Source organism: Lycium ferocissimum, chromosome 4, assembly GCF_029784015.1.
Source record: "Lycium ferocissimum isolate CSIRO_LF1 chromosome 4, AGI_CSIRO_Lferr_CH_V1, whole genome shotgun sequence".
Taxonomy (NCBI): Eukaryota; Viridiplantae; Streptophyta; class Magnoliopsida; order Solanales; family Solanaceae; genus Lycium; species Lycium ferocissimum.
This window is the reverse complement of record NC_081345.1, coordinates 17,366,077-17,388,235: the sequence shown is the minus strand read 5'-3', so window position 1 is coordinate 17,388,235 and position 22,159 is coordinate 17,366,077. Positions and strand designations below refer to the sequence as shown.

Genomic DNA, 22,159 nt, shown 5'->3' with positions numbered 1-22,159 from the left:
TCGAACTTGGGTATTTTAAAAAGACCGGACTCTGCAAATTGCACAGTTGCTCCACCGTTGCGTCGCAAGGGTGGCACGAAACATTATTCCTTGCACCACCTTTGCGTCTCAAGGGGCCGTGAAGGGCAAAAAAAAAACCGAGACTAGATATCCTTGCGCCACCCTTGTGGCATAAGAGGCAAAGAATCGATGTCTTACATTTAGTAAAACGTATATAGCTCTTTGTACAGAACTCCGATTAACCTGATCTTTATATGGCCGGAAAAGTACTTCAAAGGGCTACAACTTTCACGTTTTGCGTTTTTCGTAGTCTCAAAGGATCTATGAGTTATACTCGCTCAAAGTCAAGCCTAACGTAAACCTTACCGATACTCTCAATTTCTACGCACTTCACTATTCGTCCTGATCTTAAGACAACGTTTTCACCCAAACTTACTTTGATGGAACATCATATAGCTAAGACGTCACATTTTTAGTTATCACCGTCTTAATAAATTCAGATCTAAATCAAATTTACGGAGTGTTACATCATCATTCAAATTATATAATTATACCATATCCATAATATATAATTATACCATATGCAATGTTATTACTTTGGTTTAACTACATTTATTGATAAAACTATAATATAATTATTTTGTTTTGTGTTTTCTATTTTAATAAAATTTAAAAGCTCAATGATTTTTTTTGTCATGACTGAATTATTTCTCAGTTTAGATAATCTTAACTGCGAAATAAAACCCTAATTCTTCGACCCAATAAATGAAATTAAGTTTTTCAACTCAAGTAACCAAATCAGTCTTCCCAAACTTCAATACACTGAAATTCGAGTTTAACAACTCAAAGATGAAGTTTCATATTATGATTTCGAAAATGGGTTTGAGTTTTGCACCCCCATATGATCTAATTCAGCATTAAAGGTCAATCCAAACTTTTGTTGTTTCCTTTTTCACAAATTGTCGAATTCAAGGAGTGAAGATTGAACCCGTATACCTAGGGTGTCAAATAGGATCCAAAAGTTGATGGCTCGCCCAAAATTTTATGGATTGCGCTCAAAATAATTTTATTTTGGGATAATTTTAGTCCAACCAAAATAACTTATTTTAAAGTGATCTCAAATTTAGTCCAATACTAGCCTAATTTTAGCCCATTTACTTTAATTTGGGTTTATTGCTTGAAATTTACTTCTTTTTTTTTTTTTTTTTTTTTTTTTTTTTTTTGTGTATTCACTTTTCTTGAAATATTTTCCACGGAAAATGCTTTCCTCGAAAATATTTTCAACATTTTATTTCCACGGAAAATATTTCCTAGAAAATATTTTCCATGCCATGAAAAATGTTTTACTCCAAAACATTTTGCACTAAAAATGTTTTCCTCAAAAATATTTTTCACGGACTCCCATCCCCGACCCGGAACCTACTCAAACCCGAAGGCTCCAGCCTCGATGGACGGTAGGGGAGGGTGGGGGTGGAATGGGTTGTGGGGGGGGGGGGGGGAGTAGGCCCTTCAAAAAATCTGGGTCAAGTTTGGCGGGTCATGACCCAACCAATTTTTAGCCCATTTCAAATTTCAAATAACTTTTGAGTCAATATTAGCCCAACCCATTTATTTAACTCGCCCATTTTGACATGTCCAATCTCGAGCCAACCCGCCCATTTGACACACCTACGTACACCCATCATTATTGAGCTTGAAACACCCATATCTAAAAATAGAAATTCGAAAAGTATTGTAATGCAAAGTGGGTGTTCAGAGATCTAGTTGATAACACTTGTGTGAAGTTTATAATTATAAACTTTAAGCGCCTTTTGGGGTTGATTTGAAGATTTGCTAGTGAAAATTTGAGTTGGTGCATCGAAGAAGACGAGCTGAATATCCTCTTGTATATCTATTTATCTAACTATCCCGCTTATATATTTATGTGTCATAGTGACATTTTTCAAACTAGATTTCAACTATAAAATTGGCATCAAACAGTACAAGTCACTTCCAATCTTCCTCAAACTGATAGTTCTAACATATTCCAACTACAATCACTGGAAAAACAATCACTATTGTAACATTTTATCGGTCACATGTTCTAACTATGCTTCTATGGCTAAGAGTCGATGGTAATTTTCTTTTCTTTAACATTCCTGAAACTTTCCCATATTTATACTCTTTAAATTTTTTTTTAATAATATTTATTCTTAGTTTTGTCATATTTTTTGACATGTGTTTCAGGTTTGGGCTTGTATTATCACAAACAATCCAATAGAAATACCATAGTCCAGCTACTCAAGGACACTTTAGATAATCAAATTCAAGACTGTACACAAATTAAAGAACTATAGACGGTTCAGAATGTTACTACTAGTAATTAAGCTTGCTATCTCAGAATACCATATAACAAACCCACATATTTGTGAACTTATACTAGCTAGGGGTGCGCAAGGAACAACAAAAAATTCTACCGAATCGTGAAATCGAACCTTTAAAGAAGTTAATGACTCGTGACACAAGTTTTTGGGGAGTGATTGTATCAGATTTCACTATATTTGACTCCTTTACTTATGTTATTGTCTTTTGTGAATGCATTCGTGTTGTTTGGTTTGCTGACAAGTTGGGTTAAGTGCCATTACGACTTAGGTAAATTGGAACGTGAGATTACCTCATTGTGAAACTTATAAAAATGAAACTCGATTTAGGACAGTGTTCCTGGAGTTCGAACTTGTTCAATTAAAACTCCATGATTGTCCTGAATTTTAAACTGTCTCCTTCTCGAACTGATAAAGGTTCAAGCTCACAAACTCCATGAATCTTTTATGGAGTTCGAACTGCACATATCAAATTACAACACATTGTACCAGAGATCCACATGTAAAAGGTTCAAACTCTAGTACACTTAATATAATTTTCTGTCTTTTACCTAGGATTCTTTGTACAAATATTATTTTCGTTTTAAAAAGTGGCTAAAGTTTGAATAGTTTTGAAGCACTTGCTAAATGTTGGTTAGCTGTATAAAAAGTGACAATTTGTCCATATTCCCTATAACTTCAATTTATGGTACTCTTCTATGTCCCCACACGCACGACGATTCAGTTTAGATTTGATGGGTTCAATCTTTATAGTTCTATCACTAAACTCATTTTAATTTTAGAATTATAAGTGTATAATTTAATCTTTATTAAAATTTATGATATCTTCACATATAATCTAAGCTCCGTTTAAGAAGGCTGGGTTCAGCTGAGGTTACCACATACATAATTTTCATCTTCTTCTTATTTTGTTTTCAGTATCAGTTAAAGTAGAAATACAGAATCATTTTGCTTCTCCATGTCCAACATACTGAAAGAGGTTTAAGGATGATGTAATTCATATGTAGGAACAATCACAGTTGAAGTCCCACAAAGACAATGACGCAACATACGGATACTTTTCTGACCAGTTGACTGACCATAAATCTTGCACATATGACATACTCCTGGATTCTTGGAATATATATCTTGCAAATTAGCAGCATGTTGAAATCTACTTAAATTTCAACGTGTTAGTATCACAAGTAAAATTTCTGAAATATTTAAAGGTTGTCTTTTTACAGTCAACTGACCAAATAACATGTCAGATGTTTGGAAATTTACTTTACAGCTTCTTTAATTTTTTATTTAAAAATAATTTACTTTACAGCTTTGAATAAGCATTTTCCTTTTCTGAAATAGTAGTAGTAAAAGGAAATTTCCATGTCCCCAAAATTTCCAATTCCTTTTATCTTTTGCAATATTTAAAGGCTCATTAATCATTCATTTATTAATTATTTTAATTTAATTTCCAAGACGGACGTGAAACCATTTACTTAAACGAAGTTAATACTTTGAATTTGCAATATAATTTTAAATAATACAGCTGTTAGTTACAATTTTCCATATTTTTAAATTAAATAATAATTACAAATGTATCTTTTTCCACAATTTTCAATCTTTATTTTCTTCCTTCAACTTTTTTCCAACCAAAACCCTAATTTCACAACTCCTCAAGAAATTGTGAAAAGCAAGAAACATTTCACCTTTTTTTTTTTTTTTATTTCTTAAAATTAGTTTTCTTCTTTGTAGCTCTGTGCTTTGTTCGGCTGTAGCAGAGAGTTAGCCACAGTTAAGAGTGTCAGTATGATCTTTAGATTCACTGAATTTGTTTAGTTGGTGTCAGTTTTGTGGGGTACTTTGTTCTGTTGTATTTTGTAAAGATTATATTCTTATTGTGGTCAAAGAAAATAATCTTGCTGTTTTTAAGTTTCAATTCTTGCAAAAATTTGATCTTTTCTAGTGGGGATTTAAGTACCTAAGAGTTTTCAAGGTTTAGGGGTAGTATTGTTTTCTGGTAAAGATTGTATTTTTACTGTGATTTCTTGCTCAAAGGATATTTTCAAGTTTTATGGGTAGTTTGCTCTATTTTATTTGGTAAAGATTGCATTTTTTTACTGTGATTTCTTGCTCAAAGGACATTTTCATGGTTTAAGTACTTAAAAGGTTTAGGGGTTTTGGCTTTTTTACTTATTTGAATAGAGGTGAAAGGAATTAATAGCTCAGGGAGTACTTTTGTTCTATTATATTTAGTAGAAGATTGTATTTTTAATGTGATTTCTTGCTGAAAGCAATTTTTTTTTGATTTTCTGAAGTTTCAGCACTTGAAAGGTTTGATCTTGTCAAGTTTGGATTTAAGTTGTTAATAGTTTTCAGGGTTTAAGGGTTTTGGGTGTTAATTATCTGTCTATGAATGGAGGAGAAAGAAGGGCTTAATAGTTCTGGTGTTACAGTTAAAGGTAATGAAGTTTCTGAAAACTACAAAATGGCCCCTGGATTTACTGAAACTACCAATGGGTTTACTGCAGCAACGGCTGCGGTAATACCTGCGAATCCAATGAGTGTGGCAGCACCGTCTATGGACGTGAAGAAGAAAAGGGGAAGGCCTAAGAAATATAGGCCAGATGGTTCTTTAAATACTGCATTATCACCAATGCCAATATCGGCGTCAATCCCACTTTCAGGAGATTTTGCAGGGTGGAAAAACAGTGGAAGCCGTCCCGTTGAATCCTTTAAGAAGAAGCAGAAGTTTGAGCTTGCAAGTCCAGGTAACATTTTTACCTCTTGTATTGATTTTATTATAGAAGATTGAACAGATGTGAGACAAACACTGTCTCTGACTGTTGAATAGTTATTTGTGGCTATTATTATACCAAATGCTGAATAGACGAGTCGATCGGTTTGAAAGCTGGTCAGTTTTTTTTCAGTCGATTTTTTGCAATGTTTCTTGGTAGTCAGCGTTAATTTTTAAGTCCATTCTGTTAGTTGGACCAAAGATGCTATACTTTAGCAATTAAGGACTAAAGATGCTCAAGGCTATATTTGAAGGACCAAAGTAGACCTACTCCCATATATAAGGGACAATCTTGGCTGAAAATTCATTATTTGTGAGTTGTGACTACTAATATACAGAAAGCTGAATCACTTGTGGGAAACTCCTTGCCGAGGGCCTGTGCACCCCCGGGATTAGTCGGGGCTCAAAGAGACTCGGACACCCGGTGCTTAATCAAAAAAAAAAAATATACAGAAAGCTGAATTGCCTGGTGTAGAATTTTTTTTCTGAATTCTGTTTGGTTCTGCATTCTTTCTTCCAATCAAATTAAAGAAAATGGTATTGCAAGTGTTCAACTTGGGTCCCATATCTAAAATTAGTCTAGTTCTTTGGCATTTATGATGCTGAAGTAAGATACTGAATGAAGGGTATATTTTTCCGCTTCTGATAGTTCAGTAGTTTTCTGGAGGAGAGTATGATGCGAACAGCGAATAGAGTATACCACTTGGTACAAATTCTAATAAGCTTATGTGGTCGCTCTCTGTCTTTACCCAATTTTTTTAGGAAACATGGTGATCAAATAGAATAAAGAACTAAGTGAATATTAATGAAGAAGCTCATTACCTTTTCAAACGGATAAGAAGGTGTGTGATTCTATAGGTTACCTGACGCATGAGATGCACATGCTTGGTTCGGGTGTTGGTTATTTTGCAAGACAGAACAAATACAGATTTTGAAAGTAGGTTATGTGGTTAAAACTTTAAAAGTTACTTTATCAATCTAATGATGCTATAGATCACAGAATTTCTTTATGATAAACAAATCTATTTTGCAAGTCTGTTATTACAGGTAGTTCCTACAAAGGATCAGACTAATGACGTATACAGTACTTGAATTCTCAGACTGCAGTAGAAATGAATAAAATGATGTAACAAAGCGCGGATCTGACGCAAGACAATGTTCTGTCATCTACTATCCTAGAAGAAATCCTGATTCTGATGTCATAGATATTATTTGAACTAGCAAACTAGTAATACCAATGAAAAGATTCTGCTCCTCATTGATGAACAACTTATAAGTTATATCCTAGATATTTACTTCGCCCTGATAAAGGTAATATACTTTTACTACCTGATTTTCCTCTAGAGGATTTCTTTCAAATTTTAATGATGCCAACAGTTGCCTTCAGTGGCAGTATATTATAGTGTATGCTATCAGAGTGATAACAAGAGAATCATCAGTATGCAACACTTGATAATATATTTCATCATTAAAGTATGCAAAAGTTAGAATTTTCAGTTGACAGAGAATATGCAAGAAATTCGGAAAATAGAATTCAAGTGGATGTGGAAACTGGTTAAATAAAAAAGGAAAACAGATTGACTTCTTTGTGAATATCCAGTTTCTGAAGTAATCTATCTAGATATCTTGTTCAATTTATTTATAGAAGCTTGATATTATTAAATGTTCAGTCTTGCATTACGTTGAAGGTTTGGGTTTTGTTGAGCTATTATTGAACTTGTATTTTATTTCCTTAGGGGAAAGGGTGGCGTACTCTGCTGGTGCAAATATGTCACCGCATGTGGCATACTCTGTTGGTGCAAACTTTACACCGCATGTAATTACTGTTAATGCTGGCGAGGTATGCATTATGTACCAGTGTTTCATGTATTCTTACTGCAATACAACTACTTTCGAAATGTTGCTTTATATTCAGGTAGCATTATTTATAGGCATAAACTTAATTTACTATGTCAAGAGATGAAATTGCTCTATACTCGCCATTAAATTACCTGTTGAACATCAAAGAACTTTTGGATCTAATTAGCTTCTTGTAAGTTGTAGCACTATCTGCATTTCTGTTATCCATGGCTTCGTCAAATGCATTATGGTGAAAATGTGAAGTAGCAGACTAGAGAGAAGAGGCATTGTGTGATACCTATGTGTCTATGTAAACATATATAGGTGGAAGATTTGGGTCAGAATAAACAAAGGCCACATGTTTAATTAAATGCCATATTATTGTGCTGTTAATGGATGGGCAATTTTAAGCTTGAAAAAAACGTTAGGGGCAGATTTGATCTAATAGGTGGAAGGAGGGTACTTCTGAGCCACTTCTAACTCGTTAAGGGCATTTTTGACTCTTTTTCGTATTATATATAATGTAAAATTCCCGTTTCTGTTGAGGTGTAAGTTAAACTCAGATAAATGTGTTGGATTTTGCCTTGATGCGATACTTTTGCATCTAGACGTGCTTATTTTTAGATAATTGAAATGATATTGAATCATATGGAGTGGTGATTTTACATTGCTGACTGGAACGAAGTATATGTTGGTAGTTGGTACCGCTCATTTTAATCATAATAGAGTGGGCAACCTAGACTCCTCAAGAAAATAATTGACAGAATGCCAACTTTTGGGAAAAGGGAAGTTAAAAAGGACAATTAGTTAGGAGAGATAGTTTTAACTTCTGTATTAGTAATTGCATACCATTGAATCGGTAACTGTATAACTGACATGTGCTTAACTAAGGAGTTAGAAGCTTATATGATCACTCAACTTTGGGTAATTGGCCACCATAGTCATTCAACTTTGTTTTGTCTTCCAAAAGTCTCTCAACTTTGGGTAAGTGACCCCTATAGTCACTCAACTTTGTTTTCACTCAACTTTGGGTAAGTGGCCTCTATAGTAATTCAACTTTGGGTAATTGGCCTCCATAGTCATTTTAGCCGGAAATATAATTTCCGGCACATGTTTAATGACGTGACAATTATAATTTATTTTTAAAAAATATCTTAAAAATTAAAATTAATAATTAAATTTATTTATTAGGATTCAATTCATTATAATTACTGCATATAATTCTAAAGTTTAGGATATTATTCATCATTAATACATAAAAATAATACCTAGATAATATATCTCAAGTAATATTGCAAGGTGTCGATGAAAAAGTCTAGGAAGTGTTAAGATAATGTCATGATTTTGTTTTTAATTAAATTTGTGCAGAATGTTAATATGACACAGTATATAAGGTATCTTTTTTGTACAAACTGTTAAACAGTTGATATTGGTATTAATTTTTTTGTCGGATGGTTAAATCTTGTACGGTTGTTATTAGTCTTGTTTCAGTAACTTTTTGTAGACTTCAGTTGTTATTACTAACAATCTGGTTAATTGGATTTATTGGTTCATTTGTTTAATTTGATAGAAATTTAGATTCTTAGAATAATTTTTTAATATTATTTATGCCTTGCAATATTACTTGAGATATATTGTCTAAGTTCATTATTTTTATGCATTAATGATGAATAATATCCTAAACTTTAGTATTATATGAAGTAATTATGATGAATTGAATCCTAAATAAATAAATTTAATTATTAATTTTAACTTTTAAGATAATTTTTTTAAAATAAATTATAACTGCCACATCATTAAACATGTAGCGGAAATTATATTTCGGCTAAAATGACTATGGAGGCCAATTACCCAAAGTTGAGTGACTATGGAGGCCGCTTACTCAAAGTTGAGTGACTTTTGAAAGACAAAACAAAGTTGAGTGACTATAGAGGCCCCTTATCCAAAGTTGAGTGACTTTTGGAAGACAAAATAAAGTTGAGTGACTATAGAGGCCACTTACCCAAAGTTGAGTGACTTTTGAAAGACAAAACAAAGTTGAGTGACTATAGAGGCCACTTACCCAAAGTTGAGTGACTTTTTGGAAGACAAAACAAAGTTGAGTGACTTTTTGGAAGACAAAACAAAGTTGAGTGACTATGGTGGCCAACTACCTAAAGTTGAGAGATCATATAAGCTTCTAACTCCTTAACTAAGTTAACTTTACCTGCTATCATAAAAAAGTAGGTTTTCTACTTTTGATGTACAACCTAAGTTGCGCGCACTCTTCATTTTTCCTGCCGCACCTGTCTCGACACGACTCCGGTGCCGGGTGTGTGTGGGATTCGGCCAATCCACACGGATACTTTGACCAGAATCCATAAATTGGGGGGGGGGGGGGGGGGGAATTGAGATTTTGATTTCTCAAAATAAAAGATAAAACAGATATAAGACATAAGAAATGGCATACCTTCAATCATTTTAGCTTTTCCTCTTGGTCAATATTTGCTATTTATAAATGTTTTCTTTTTCATAGAAAAGAGGGATAACTTCTAAATTGATTATTAGCATGTTGCTTTTTTGACAATTAATTTATGGTTTTTAACGCCCATCTTGGAGAATGAAGGATTGAACTCTACAACATACATGTAAAATTTCCACAGGATATCTCTAAAAATTTAGAATATCTTTATAGCTCTATTTTTATAATTTTGAATTTTTTTAGCTGAATCCTAGCACCCGTATGCATACTTGGATCCGTACCCCCGAATCTTAAAATTTAGATTTTGCCGAATCCGACCCTCGAATCTGCCGCACCCAAGTCTGAGCAACTTAATGTACAATTAGCAGATACCTCAACGTGGAAGTAAACATCTTTCTTAGGCTGTAAAGAAGCTGATTTCTATCCTTTTTTAGTTGGAACTAGCGCATGGTTACCAAAGTCTTTAATTAGCATTTTAGCATGGAAGGTTTTGGGAGTATGGCCTTTAAGGTTGAAAGACACCTAAATCTCGTAAATGTTGGACGATAGGCCTCTCTTGATATACCAAGAGTTCAATCTACAACTACAACAACTATGCTTCAATCCAGAACTTGTATATAAAGAAGTTCAATCATTTATTTATGAATTTATTTTGGATACATCTTAATGTGGTCTTAACTCTTATAATATCCGGGATTCTAGATATAGGATAGACAACACAAAGAGTTTGAAATTTAGGTGAAATAAAGATTTAAAATTTAATTGAATGTTCATTAGCTTCTTGTTTGTGGAGCATCACACTGAAAAAAATAATATAAAGAACTGGATCGGGTAGAACTAGAAGCTAATAGCGACATTACCACATTTATTTCCTAAATTATCACATTTAGTGACTTTGATAGTTTTGGAACTCCCTACAAATTATTGATCATTGTCTACTTCCAACATATGGGTTTGTTAAACTTTGTAATTTTAGGTTGATAATTGCCAGTCAGAAAATATAGAGAGTTCTATCCTTTCCTCCTTTGACTTTTGGGGCTTAGGTATGCTGGTGATATGATCCAAACTTAACTGTGGGTTTGATGAAAACATGCTTAAAGAAACATGCCCTATATACTAGAAAAGTGCCAGCTTGCTGTTGACAAACAATTGTAGCAGCTCAATACTCTTGCATCTTTTTTTTTTTTTTTTTTTGGGAACTGGTAACACATTATATAAACAACAGTAGAAAGGCTGTACTGAAAGAGCAACTACTGTTGCATCTAGATGTGTTTATATATCGACATTTGATTTCTGTTCTTTCATGGCTTTTGTACTTGTGTGAGTTCATTAATATTCAAACGATTTCATTCTTGAATTCTATGTATTAGGATGTCGCGATGAAAATTATTTCATTTGCTCAACAAGGGTCTAGAGCTATTTGTGTGCTGGCTGCCAATGGTGCAATTTCAAATGTTACACTTGGTCAGCCTAATTCTTCTGGTGGAACTTTGACCTATGAGGTACGAGCCCTTTATTTCTACAAATTTTATCTCCATGTATGGATGTTGTTCATTTGTAGTCAATTCTTGGCATATATTGTACATCCTCCGCGTTCTTCTCACGGAATAGAACTATTTCTTTCTTCCTTAGATAGTGTCTTGTGATCTAACTTATGATTCATGATTAAATGTTTTCTGCAGGGCCGTTTTGAAATTCTTTCTCTGACAGGATCGTATATGTCTAGTGATAACGGAGTAACAAAGAGCAGATCTGGTGGGATGAGTGTCTCTCTCTCAGGCCCTGATGGTCGAGTTTTTGGAGGTGGACTTGCAGGCATGTTGATGGCAGCCGGTCCTATTCAGGTTAGAATCGAAGTACTCGATGAATTTAGCTGAACTTTACTGAAATTAGGGGTGTCAAATAGGGGGATTGGGCTAGATTTGAGCGGGTGAAATTAGGCTAAGTTAATAAATGTACTTGGGCTGAAATGGGCTAAAAAGTGGGTCATAACCCAACCAATTCTTACCAAGTTTTATTTTCTTTTATAATTTTTTAAGTACCTAATAAAACTTTTTCTTCTTTATGGCTATACTCTAACAAATCAAAAGAAATGTCTTTTTGATAATATTTTGACAAGGTTTCTATGGGTCAAATTTGGAATACATATCAGCCCAATTTTTAGACGGGCTGAAAAGGTTGGGCTAAAATTGGCTGAGCTAATAAAAAGAGGGGGGGTGGGGGTGGGGGGTTGCAGAGGCACTGGTCTTTAATTTTTGGCCCTTCGCTTAAAAAAGTTACCGGTACCTTGAGGTTAAGAGTTCAAACCACCGCTCAGTAAAAATTTTTAAAAAATTCGCACTCTGCCTTATAAGTAGAGGTTCATGCAAACTCTGCCTCAAGGGAGTTGCTACCTTAAGGCAAACTCCACCTTGCCTTGCGAATCCAAACTCTGTCTTGCGTTTTTTTTTTTTAAAATAAATTTTAGACTGAGCGGGGCTTGAACCCGAACCCAGGGGTTTTTAGGCGAAGGGCAAAAATTAAAGACCAGCAATTTGAAGGGACCACCCCCGAATAAGGGCAATCGTGCAAATTGCCCAGGGGGGTGGGGCGGGGAGTCAATAACCTGCCCAAACTTGAGCGGGTCATGCGTTTATGTGCTAATTTTGCCACCACTACTTTACCAGTTTTTTTTTTTTTTTAAACAAAAAAAAATTGCCACCACCACTTGAAATATAAGCTGAACTCTTGAGTGCATCAGGTTGTCGTAGGAAGCTTTATTCCTGGTCACCAGCAAGAGCAGAATCCTGAGAAGCCGAGGTTCAAGCATGCAGCTACTTTCGCTGCTACTCCTGCAACTCAAATTTATGAAGAACGAACTGATGGAGCTTACACTGGGCCAAGTACCAATTTTCCTTCTCCGACTCCCTTTCCTGGGGATAACACGGTAACACAGAACTCCATACATAGCGCAAGAATCTCCGCTGTAGAAAATAATATTTCTATGCCTGGAGAGGAATCTAATGGGCAAAGTCCGTCATCTTGATTTAATCTGATGTTATATTATCGATGTATTCCTGTAACTTAAATAGGCTTATTTTTTAGCCTACTTGGAACTTTAGGCTTACCATCCCTCTGTGTGACAAATGTTTAAATGAGACTTTACTTTGGTAGGATGTACTAGGGCATAATTTGTGTCAAATTAACCTAGAAGTTCACACTTTTTATAGGTTTTTGGCATTGAACTTTCGCCAAGTAGGAGCTGTTATTATTACTGTTTTCTGTCTGCTGTGATTCCATGTAGAAGCTTTTGTACGAAATTGGAGAATATCAGTCTAACATTTGGTAATACTATATTCCAAATAACGAGAGAAATAGCCAAGGCATCATAACATAGATAGTGGAAATTTGAACTCCGTTATTGAATCCATGACATTTCGAGCTTACCCTTTATAACAATCTTATTGCTTGGCATATGGAGAAGCAGCAAACAGTTTCTAAATCCTCCGTAGTGGCTAACAGGCTAAGTATAGGGTCATTGCATAGATTGTGGCTAAGATGCCTTGGATTCGTCATATTCTCCATTAACTTTAGCATTTCTTCCAGTTTGTATGTTGTGCAAATTGCAAAAATATTAGCTCCATCCATTTGACACGTTATCTAGTTTTTCATGGAATATTTTACCTAGATAATACATTATTTAAAGCAATTAACAAGAATAATAACTTATTTTTAAAGTTTACAGAAATAAACATCGTTGTGAGTAACGTTTTAGGTAATATTTATTTAAATATTTTAATGGAAAAAGTTAGGATAGACGGAATAACAAAAGTATAAAACGCAATTGTGAATAAGATTTTACAAGTATTTCGTTATTGAGAGTTACAACTTGTGAGTAATGTTTTACAAGTATTTCGTTACTGGAGTTACAACTCTCTGATTCTGTTAATTACTCTTTGCTAAAGTACAACTTGTGGATCCGAAATGATTTTCATTTCTCTCACTTTTTTTTTTGGTGCTTCTTTCCTTACTTTTTTTCTCCTCTCTCTCTCTCTTTTCTATTTCTTCCTAACAAACTACGTCAAAAATAGGATCCAATATGCACAATTAAAGTGCAAGACTGAATTTGCGCAATGAGATTGATTTGCACAAAAGATTCATCTCCCCCCCCCCCCCCATTGAGAGATCTCCTACGCTAACTACAATGTATATTACACAATTTCCTATGGTAAAAGATAAAATCGAAGACCATTCAATTTAAATAAACATAAGTAAAATTAACTAATTTTAATTTTGTTCTGTTGTGCAATTTGATTAAAGTAACTGATCTGAGTTGCTCTTCTTATGGCTTTTTGTTCCTTGTGGCCGAAGTGCATTATTATCCTTACATGTTTCGAAAAAGTATGCAAAGACATTTGTTTATCATAATATAACTACAACACAATTTTAAATACCATCTTTGATTGCACAAGTATTATTAATTACAAAGAGTGAGATATTTCAAAAAATGAAAATAAAATTTAATTACACAAACTTTGGTGACACAAGTATGTGTATTAAATAATTTTTTTTTTCTTTTTCAGTTGAAGAAGTAAATAAGCACTAACGTGTGGCAAATCATTTTGGACCCACAAGTTGTACTTTAGTAGAGAGTAATTAATAGAATTAGAGAGTCGTAACTCTCAGTAACGAAATACTTGTAAAACGTTATTCACAGTTACATTTTATACTTTCTTTATTCTGCATGTCCTAACTTTTTCCGTTAAAATATTTGAATAAAATATTACCTAAACATTACTCACAACTACATTTATTCTATTTCTGTAAATTTTAAAAATATTATATTATTCTTGTTAATTGTTTTAAATAATGTATTATTTAGGTCAAAAATTTGTTTTTCATGATCTCTACTAACATATTGACGTGGATTTCCACTTTATTCGTGACAAAGTTGCTCAAAGCGATGTTGTGGTTCAGTATGCACATTCATTTGCAGTCCTTATGAAGGATTTACCATCTCCTTGGATTTGTTATCGTAAAAATATGTCCATCTAAATTGAGGGATTATATTAGGACCTGTAAATTCATTTGCACATTCAATATTGCTCCTTTGATTATTTTTCACGGAGCAGCGAGCACGACGTGATTAATTTACACTCATTTAATAAAAAAATATTGAAGGGCTCATACTAGTAGCTTGTCCAACAAATGCTGTCTGATCATCATTCTATAGAAGCATAATTCTTCCTTTGTCCATCAGAACCTACAATAAAAAACACATGCATTTCTCGTAGCATGTACGATTTAGATGCTCTAAATGACAAACTGATCATCGTTAACATGGCATGCCGGAATATTAGTGTAATTTTAGTAGGTGTTTGGCCATGAAAACCAATTTTTTTTCACTTTATTTGGAATTTGGAAGTTGGAGTTGTGTTTAGTTATAGTTTTTGCAAAGAATATTTGTTTGTTTGAATGTATTGAAAGTGAAAAAAGTGAAAACAAGATTTTAGGTGTTTTTCAAATTTTAAATACAACTTCAAATTGTATTTGAAATTTTTATGGCCAAAATTGATTTTCAAATAAAGTGAAATAATTTTCAGGAAAAGGTGAAAAATCTCATGGCCAAACGGGTATAGTCATTTGGTTTGAAATTTGTGGGTGGTGAATTTTTAATGTATTGTGGCTATTGTAGCCTGTAGGGTCTTGAAAAAAATATATCACAGGTACTGTGTGGATTGTGGAGTAGGTACCAAAAAAAAAGGGGGCGGTGCGGGTGGGGCAAAAGGGTAACAATTTCTATTCATTGAGTTGGCAACGTAAGACAAGAAAAATTGGTTCATGTTGAATTGAGAGTAAATATTTAAATATTTTACGTGATAATATAAGGATTAGTATCTTACTGATCCAAGATTTAGCCACTAGGTAAAGCATCATTGCATCTATATATTATCCATTTCTGTTATTTGTGACAATGTATTTAGATTGGTATAAATATATACTCCTTCCCAATAAAAAAAAAAAAAAAAAAACCTCCTTCCCAATTTATATGATACAATTACTAGTTGGAAAATCAAAAGAATTTTTTTGACCTTAATCATTTCAAATGCCTTTTAAATATGCTTAGTGTAATTTCTAAATATGTAATTATTGTTTCAAGAACTTGAAAATTCTATGTCCGTATTTTACACAGAAAATTAGATAATTTAACTCTTTGTACTCTGAATAGTCTCAACATAAAGTGGGAAGGATCAAGGCGGGAGTACTTAAAAGCATTTTTCAACTATATATGTGATATATATAGCTCATTGTCATAGACGGTGATTGCCTCTGCTCCTACTACCAAGGTTTCCATTTAATTACAATATCATAAGTTCCATTACTATTTTAAAAAGTGCGACATCTGATATCTGAATGTCTAGATTGCTCCTCTCTCCTCCTTTTCCAACAAGTCATAGAACTGGACAAATAAAATAATTAATTACAATATCATAAGTTCCATTACTATTTTAAAGAGTGCGACATCTGATATCTGAATGTCTAGATTGCTCCTCTCTCCTCCTTTTCCAACAAGTCAATAGAACTGGACAAATAAAATAATTATTGCAAAATAATCACCACAGATTGTGATATTAAATATTTAATTGATCGAAAAGCAAAACAGATAACTTACTGACGGGTGCAAGATTTCGTTGGCCCCAAAATTGAATAAGAACAAAGGATGGTTGTTTTCATGAAGATAAATCATAAACATTTAGACGACTCGAGCTGCTTATTTTATATTGCAGGAAATTGATTAGTTAGACGTACGCCTATTTTAATCATAGAATGCTCATGATACGTATCATCAATAGTTGCAATTTGTTTTTGTCCCTAGTCATTCTTGTAATATACAGGACTTATTTATGTTATTATCTTAGCATGCGGTGCTTGTCATTAATCTCTAAAAGGATACATAAAATAAACACGAGCACCACGATGGTGACGTATACCTAAGCTTCTTTACCAAAACAAATAGTACTAGTATAGTCTATACACATATGATACTCTATATCCTTTATAACGCTATTATAGATATGAGTACCACCTTCGTTTTACAAGCAAAGGGTGCAGGATTGATAAATAAGTTATGATTATTAGGTGAGATGTTAGCTTCAAAGTAACAAGGAATAAAGTCCCACAATATTTTATTTTACTTTTTAGTGTATTAACAAATGAAATGAAATAGATAAAAATACAAAAAATTATATAAAGTGTATTACAGTTGTATAAACTCAAAATCAAAAGATGCTATAAATTACCTTGACTAACTAAGCATAACAATTCATGTACATATATAGTCAGAGGCAGATTTAGGAAGGGCCAAGGGGTGTCACCCGATACCGCTTGGTTGAATTTTTCTACTAAATATACGTGTAAAGAATACGCAAAACAAAAAAGTTGTATAAACTAAAGATGACACACTAATTATCTTCATTCACTGCTTAGTGCCGCTGTCTGAGCACTGCACTTCTATATTGAAAGTCGTGAGTTCGAGCCTAAATAGCCCCCTTTTTTTGTTTACACTTAGACCTCAATTTTCTAAAAGGTAGAAGTCTACTATTGGAATTGAACTCTTGAACTCTTTTTGTAACTACAAACAAAATCATTTGGCCTAAATCGTCGTGACTCTTTATTCCAACAAAGAGGTTATTTATCATAAATTCAATGAGTTATTATGCAAACATCTCAAAAAAATGAGGATTTGTTTAAATGATTTATAGTAATATATTTGCATTATGCTTAATTAATATGATTTGAATTGTGTGTGTGTGTGTGTTTTTTTTTTTTTTTTAAAATATGATGTGATTTTAATGATTTGTTCATTTCTTTTTATACTTCTTTAAAATACACAGGCGGATCCATGATTTAAATTTATGAGTTCATTCCTTAAGGAGTATAAAAAATATAAAAAATTGGGGAGGTTGCTAACCTACTACATGAAATATATTATTGCAATTTTAGCAAATTTTTGCATATAAATTTTATGCTCCATGTCGAAAGTATTGAGTACACATGAACCGTTGTGAAAACGATACATCTCCTCTGTCAAAATGTCGACACAGCTTACAAAAAATCCTGCATACGCCACTGTATATAGTAAATTCTTACAGCATGTTACATAAAAAATAGTCAAATATTTAAACGAAATTTGGAAAAATGTTATGAGACATATATACAGGTGAAAAAAACAAATATAAAGCGTGCAGAAAGCGTTGTTGGATCTATTAAGAGGATAGCTCAAAGTGTTCCAAAATTGTTAATGATGTGGACCTGGTCCAAAATTGTCATACTTCCCTACATAACCCCTTAAGATTTTTAAAAGTTAATTTCCAAGTTAACTCTGACACAAATCAAGCATGTGCCTTTTTTTTTTTTTTTTGGGAGAATAACCTATATATACATAAAAATATGGTATATTTACAAAATATTCAGTTTACAAATAATAACGATAGATTTCTTACAAAACATACACGAAAATTTTCGCTCAAAATTTTGTGTATGAAAACTGTATGAAATATGTATATCCGCCCAAGGCTTAAAAATTTCGCTCAAAATTTTGTGTGTGAAAACTGTATATCTCGCTTAAGGCTTAGAATTCTCACGTTTTTTGTGTATGAAAAGTGTAAAAGTGGTATGAAATATAAGTTTATAAATTTTTTATAAAGTTCATGCTAGTTTTTTGGAAATTTAATACACTACAACAACATTGTATACAACATTCATATAATATTTGTACTACTTTCATAAGTCACGATTCTACCATCATTCATACAATTTTATACTTTACATAAATCACGATTCTAATTTATTACCCAATCTTGTAAGAACTAAACTATTAACTACTTTTTATCCCATTTTCTGACCAACATATTCACCGGAAAACAATCCCTTTATCTCATTCTGCTAATAAACTTCATACCAATTTTTTTTTTTTAACTTCACAAACACCAACCACAATTGAACTTAACACACCATTGAAAATAAAACATCAATGAGGTAATCATTATCACTCAATCTTCTATACATAATATAAATCTAGGCATAGACAAGGTGATGTGACACCTTTCTATGGCCTAGAGTATCATTTATATTTTTTCTCCTTTTTTTGTGAAATTTTCCTCATTTTAAAATTAATGTGTTCTATATGAAAAAGCAAAAAAAAAAAAATCACTCTCTTAAATATATTAATTACACTTTAATTCTCTTAATTTCACCCTTTCCCTCTTCTTCTATAACAGTTGGTGGCCCTTTAACCATTCATATACTCATACTATGCCATATGGATCCACTACACTCTAGGGACGACAAGCTTTTTGGACACGGTTCCATTTTTCTATCTTTCATGTTCAACATGTGTTTCCCCAAGGCCTTTCCCTAGCACAACATAATCCTAAGGGATCTCTCTCGTGAGTTGAAGGCATGATATCAAAATTTGTTATTTTCCATGTTGTTTTCTTTAATCCTTTTTTCGGCATTGCAGTTACTTTATCATTTAAGCTGTACTTTTATACAAGTTCTAGAGAATTGTTTCAATTGAATACAAGGTTTTCTACTGGGAGTTTATGTAGATCTAGATCATCAATCGGTATTTAATTTGTCTTTAGTTCATTGTAGCTATATATTCTATCATCATGTCATTATTTTTTCAGAGTAACGGTATTTGTTCAGTTGCATCAACTGGCTAAAGTAGTTTTAGAAAGTACAGAGCAAGAGAGACTAAATCAAGTACTACTGCACATGGCCGAGTGCTTGTAAGTTTCAAGAGGAGATAGACGGCTTATATCAAACCACTCATTATGAGTATGTCAAATATATCTCTTTAGATAAGCCTGTAGATATTATTATTTAGGTATTAGAAGGCTTAATTTTACTTAATACGCATCATAATTCATATATGCACTCCTTTTGATATTTTAGTTTTAATTTCTTATTTGTTCATTATTTTACATAAGAATTTTTATTTTTATTTTTCACTGGTGGTTGTGGAGATGATAAATAATTATCCATGATTAAAATGTCGAAAATGAAAGTTTCTCATCATGAGACATTAGTTGATTATTTTTTTCATTGATATTATTATTTCTCAAAGCATTTAAATATCAGAAGGCTTGATCTTAGTTTTTGAAAAATAAAATCAACAAAATTATACTTTCATAGATGTCACGACCCTAATTACTGATCGTGCGGGCACCTACCTTATTATCACTAGTAGGCGCAACCTTACCCGTTAACCCATTAATCATTAGTCAATTTCAACTTCTTTAATCATTTATTAACAGTCAATAGATAAGTGAATGCATAAATAAATAAATCAAGTCATAATTAATAGATAATATAAGTGCGGAAGTCTTAACTATTATACCCCCAAAATCTGAAAGTCATTGTACAAGGACTCTAACCAACAATGTCTGAAGAATGAAATATATGTCAAATATAATAATAAATAATGTCTAGAATTTAAAGTAGTCATTTGAAATGAGAGATTTTCAGGTGGCATGGCATGGGTAGAAGCTCACCCTCGGATCTGATCGAGCAAACTAGCTTCAACCTAGAGATGTGGTCTGGATGAAATCTATGGAATACAATCTGTACTAAAAAAGGATGCAGCAACGTAGTACTAGTACAAACACTATGTACCGGTAAGCATCACAGGGAGACTAAGATCAGTTCACGTATATAAGCATAAAATCAACAAGATATAACAGATATGCACTTAATACTCAAATCCAAGTCACAGAATATCCCATAGCAGAGTCACAGCCTAAGATAAAGCTTCTAAACCACAAGTCTGTCAAGTCTCAATAATCTCACCTGATAATCACAAGTCCAAGTTCCGTCCCTAGGTAGAGTCACTAATCCACAATTTAACTCAGTCAATGGTCATATTTATATCACAATAGGCATTCAACATCTATACCAAAATCAGAACCAAACGAGCATATGATAATGCAGAATAAAATGTAATGATGTGCAATGCAATGCACTGGCCAATCACTTGAATTGTACATACATGCTAATTGGTGTCTTTGCCCAATAGTTATAACATGCAGGGGACCCATACTGTCCATGTACCACTAGTTCTGGAACGAACCTCGGACCACGAGCTTTCAACTTGGGCCACATCCTCACCCCCTGTCAAATGTGCCCATAATCTAGATCACATCCTCACCCCTGTCAAATGTGCCTTTTCATATATATATATATATATATATATATATATATAGTTCATAGTAACTTCTACATCACTTTTAATGAGCGATTATCAAGTAGTATATCATTTTCATCAAAAGATCATAGTAACTTCTCACCATCCTACCCCCCGTCAAATGTGCCCATAATCTAGATCACATCCTCACCCTACATCAATATGTATATATTTTATATATATATATATATATATATATATATATATATATATATATATATATATATATATATATATATCTCACATCACTTTTAATGAGCGATTATCAAGTAGTATATCATTTTCATCAAGAAGATCATATTAACTTCTCACCACAATTGTCATCAAATAGTATCACAAGTTCAACAAGAAGATTTTATATTAACTTCTTCACTAATTTCACATCACTTTCCATCATGTATGAATGCATGAATGCATAAATGAGTGTAAACAGGGTAAAACACTGCAAACAAAATACAATGAAGATACAAGTCACAAAGCCACAAGTCATATCAAGACTTAGATAAATCAGCTCAACCATGAAATGGATCATACCAACCATCTCAACCAACATAAGAGTCTATGTTCCTCTTTACTTCCTCATATAGCAAGTACGCCTCACAATTAAGTCTCGTATCACCAAGATGCTCCATTTTTATTTTATTTTATATATTATCATCAATAGTAAATCATACATCAAGTTTTCACCTACGTACTGTCATAATTTTATATCACAATTCAAGTCTAAACTCATTATCCTTCCTTTCTCCGATGATATGTGACAATAAGAGAGAACTGAGTACAACACGTTTAGGTAATAAGTCTAATCACAATAACAGGGCAACAAGCCACCATCAACAACAATCAAGCTAACAGAAATCCATCCCGAATCACCACAATATGAATACAACTACACCTCATATTTCAGTACATAACGTAATGGCGATGAGCCCACAAAATCAGAAGTCATACCAACCTAGCTAATATCCAACTAAAACACCATGTATGAAGACCTAATCATTCTTTCTCCCGTCAATTCTACACAATACATACGTTTCGCTAATCAAAGTCTAACTACGTAAGCCATAACCTACCTGGAATGCCGAGCAACAGTCTCGAATCGCCAAAACTTAGCCTCGCCTTCCTCTTTGGAGAACCTCAAAATTATTAACGTCTATCAAATATGATTTCTACATCAGAATACGAATCTAAGGATACCCATATTGCCATAGTTTTACCCAAAATGGACCCAAAATAGCCAAACCCGAGCCACGAGGGCAAAACTGTAATTTTATTGAAAATTCAGATACAATATAGTCAAAATAGTACTCTACGAGTCTAAACGAGTCCAACGATACCCATATTACTATACTTTTAGAAAAATACCCAAAATACCCCTACAATGTGACTCCGGGTTCATGAGGGTAAAACGGAAAACTTAGTGCACAATTATGTTACCCATCATCTAGTTAACCTTCAAACTTAATTTCATGGAATTCTATTCATCACAAGATATCCAA

The 22,159-nt window shown here is 33.1% G+C and overlaps 1 protein-coding gene across 1 annotated transcript; it reads left to right on the top strand.

Moving 5' to 3' along the window:
• Positions 1-3,807: 3,807 nt before the first annotated feature.
• Positions 3,808-12,761, top strand: LOC132051654 (AT-hook motif nuclear-localized protein 6-like). Its single transcript, XM_059442815.1, has 6 exons — positions 3,808-4,332; positions 4,407-5,107; positions 6,870-6,973; positions 10,804-10,935; positions 11,116-11,277; positions 12,174-12,761. The coding sequence occupies exons 2-6, from the start codon at positions 4,753-4,755 to the stop codon at positions 12,456-12,458; spliced, it is 1,038 nt and encodes a 345-aa protein (XP_059298798.1). The 5' UTR covers positions 3,808-4,332; positions 4,407-4,752; the 3' UTR covers positions 12,459-12,761.
• Positions 12,762-22,159: the final 9,398 nt, after the last annotated feature.

Coding starts and splice junctions, on each gene's coding strand:
- LOC132051654 (XM_059442815.1), top strand. CDS start 4,753: ATGGAGGAGAAAGAAGGGCTTAATAGTTCTGGTGTTACAGTTAAAGGT. Junction 5,108..6,869: donor GTTTGAGCTTGCAAGTCCAG/GTAACATTTTTA, acceptor TTATTTCCTTAG/GGGAAAGGGTGGCGTACTCT. Junction 6,974..10,803: donor TTACTGTTAATGCTGGCGAG/GTATGCATTATG, acceptor TCTATGTATTAG/GATGTCGCGATGAAAATTAT.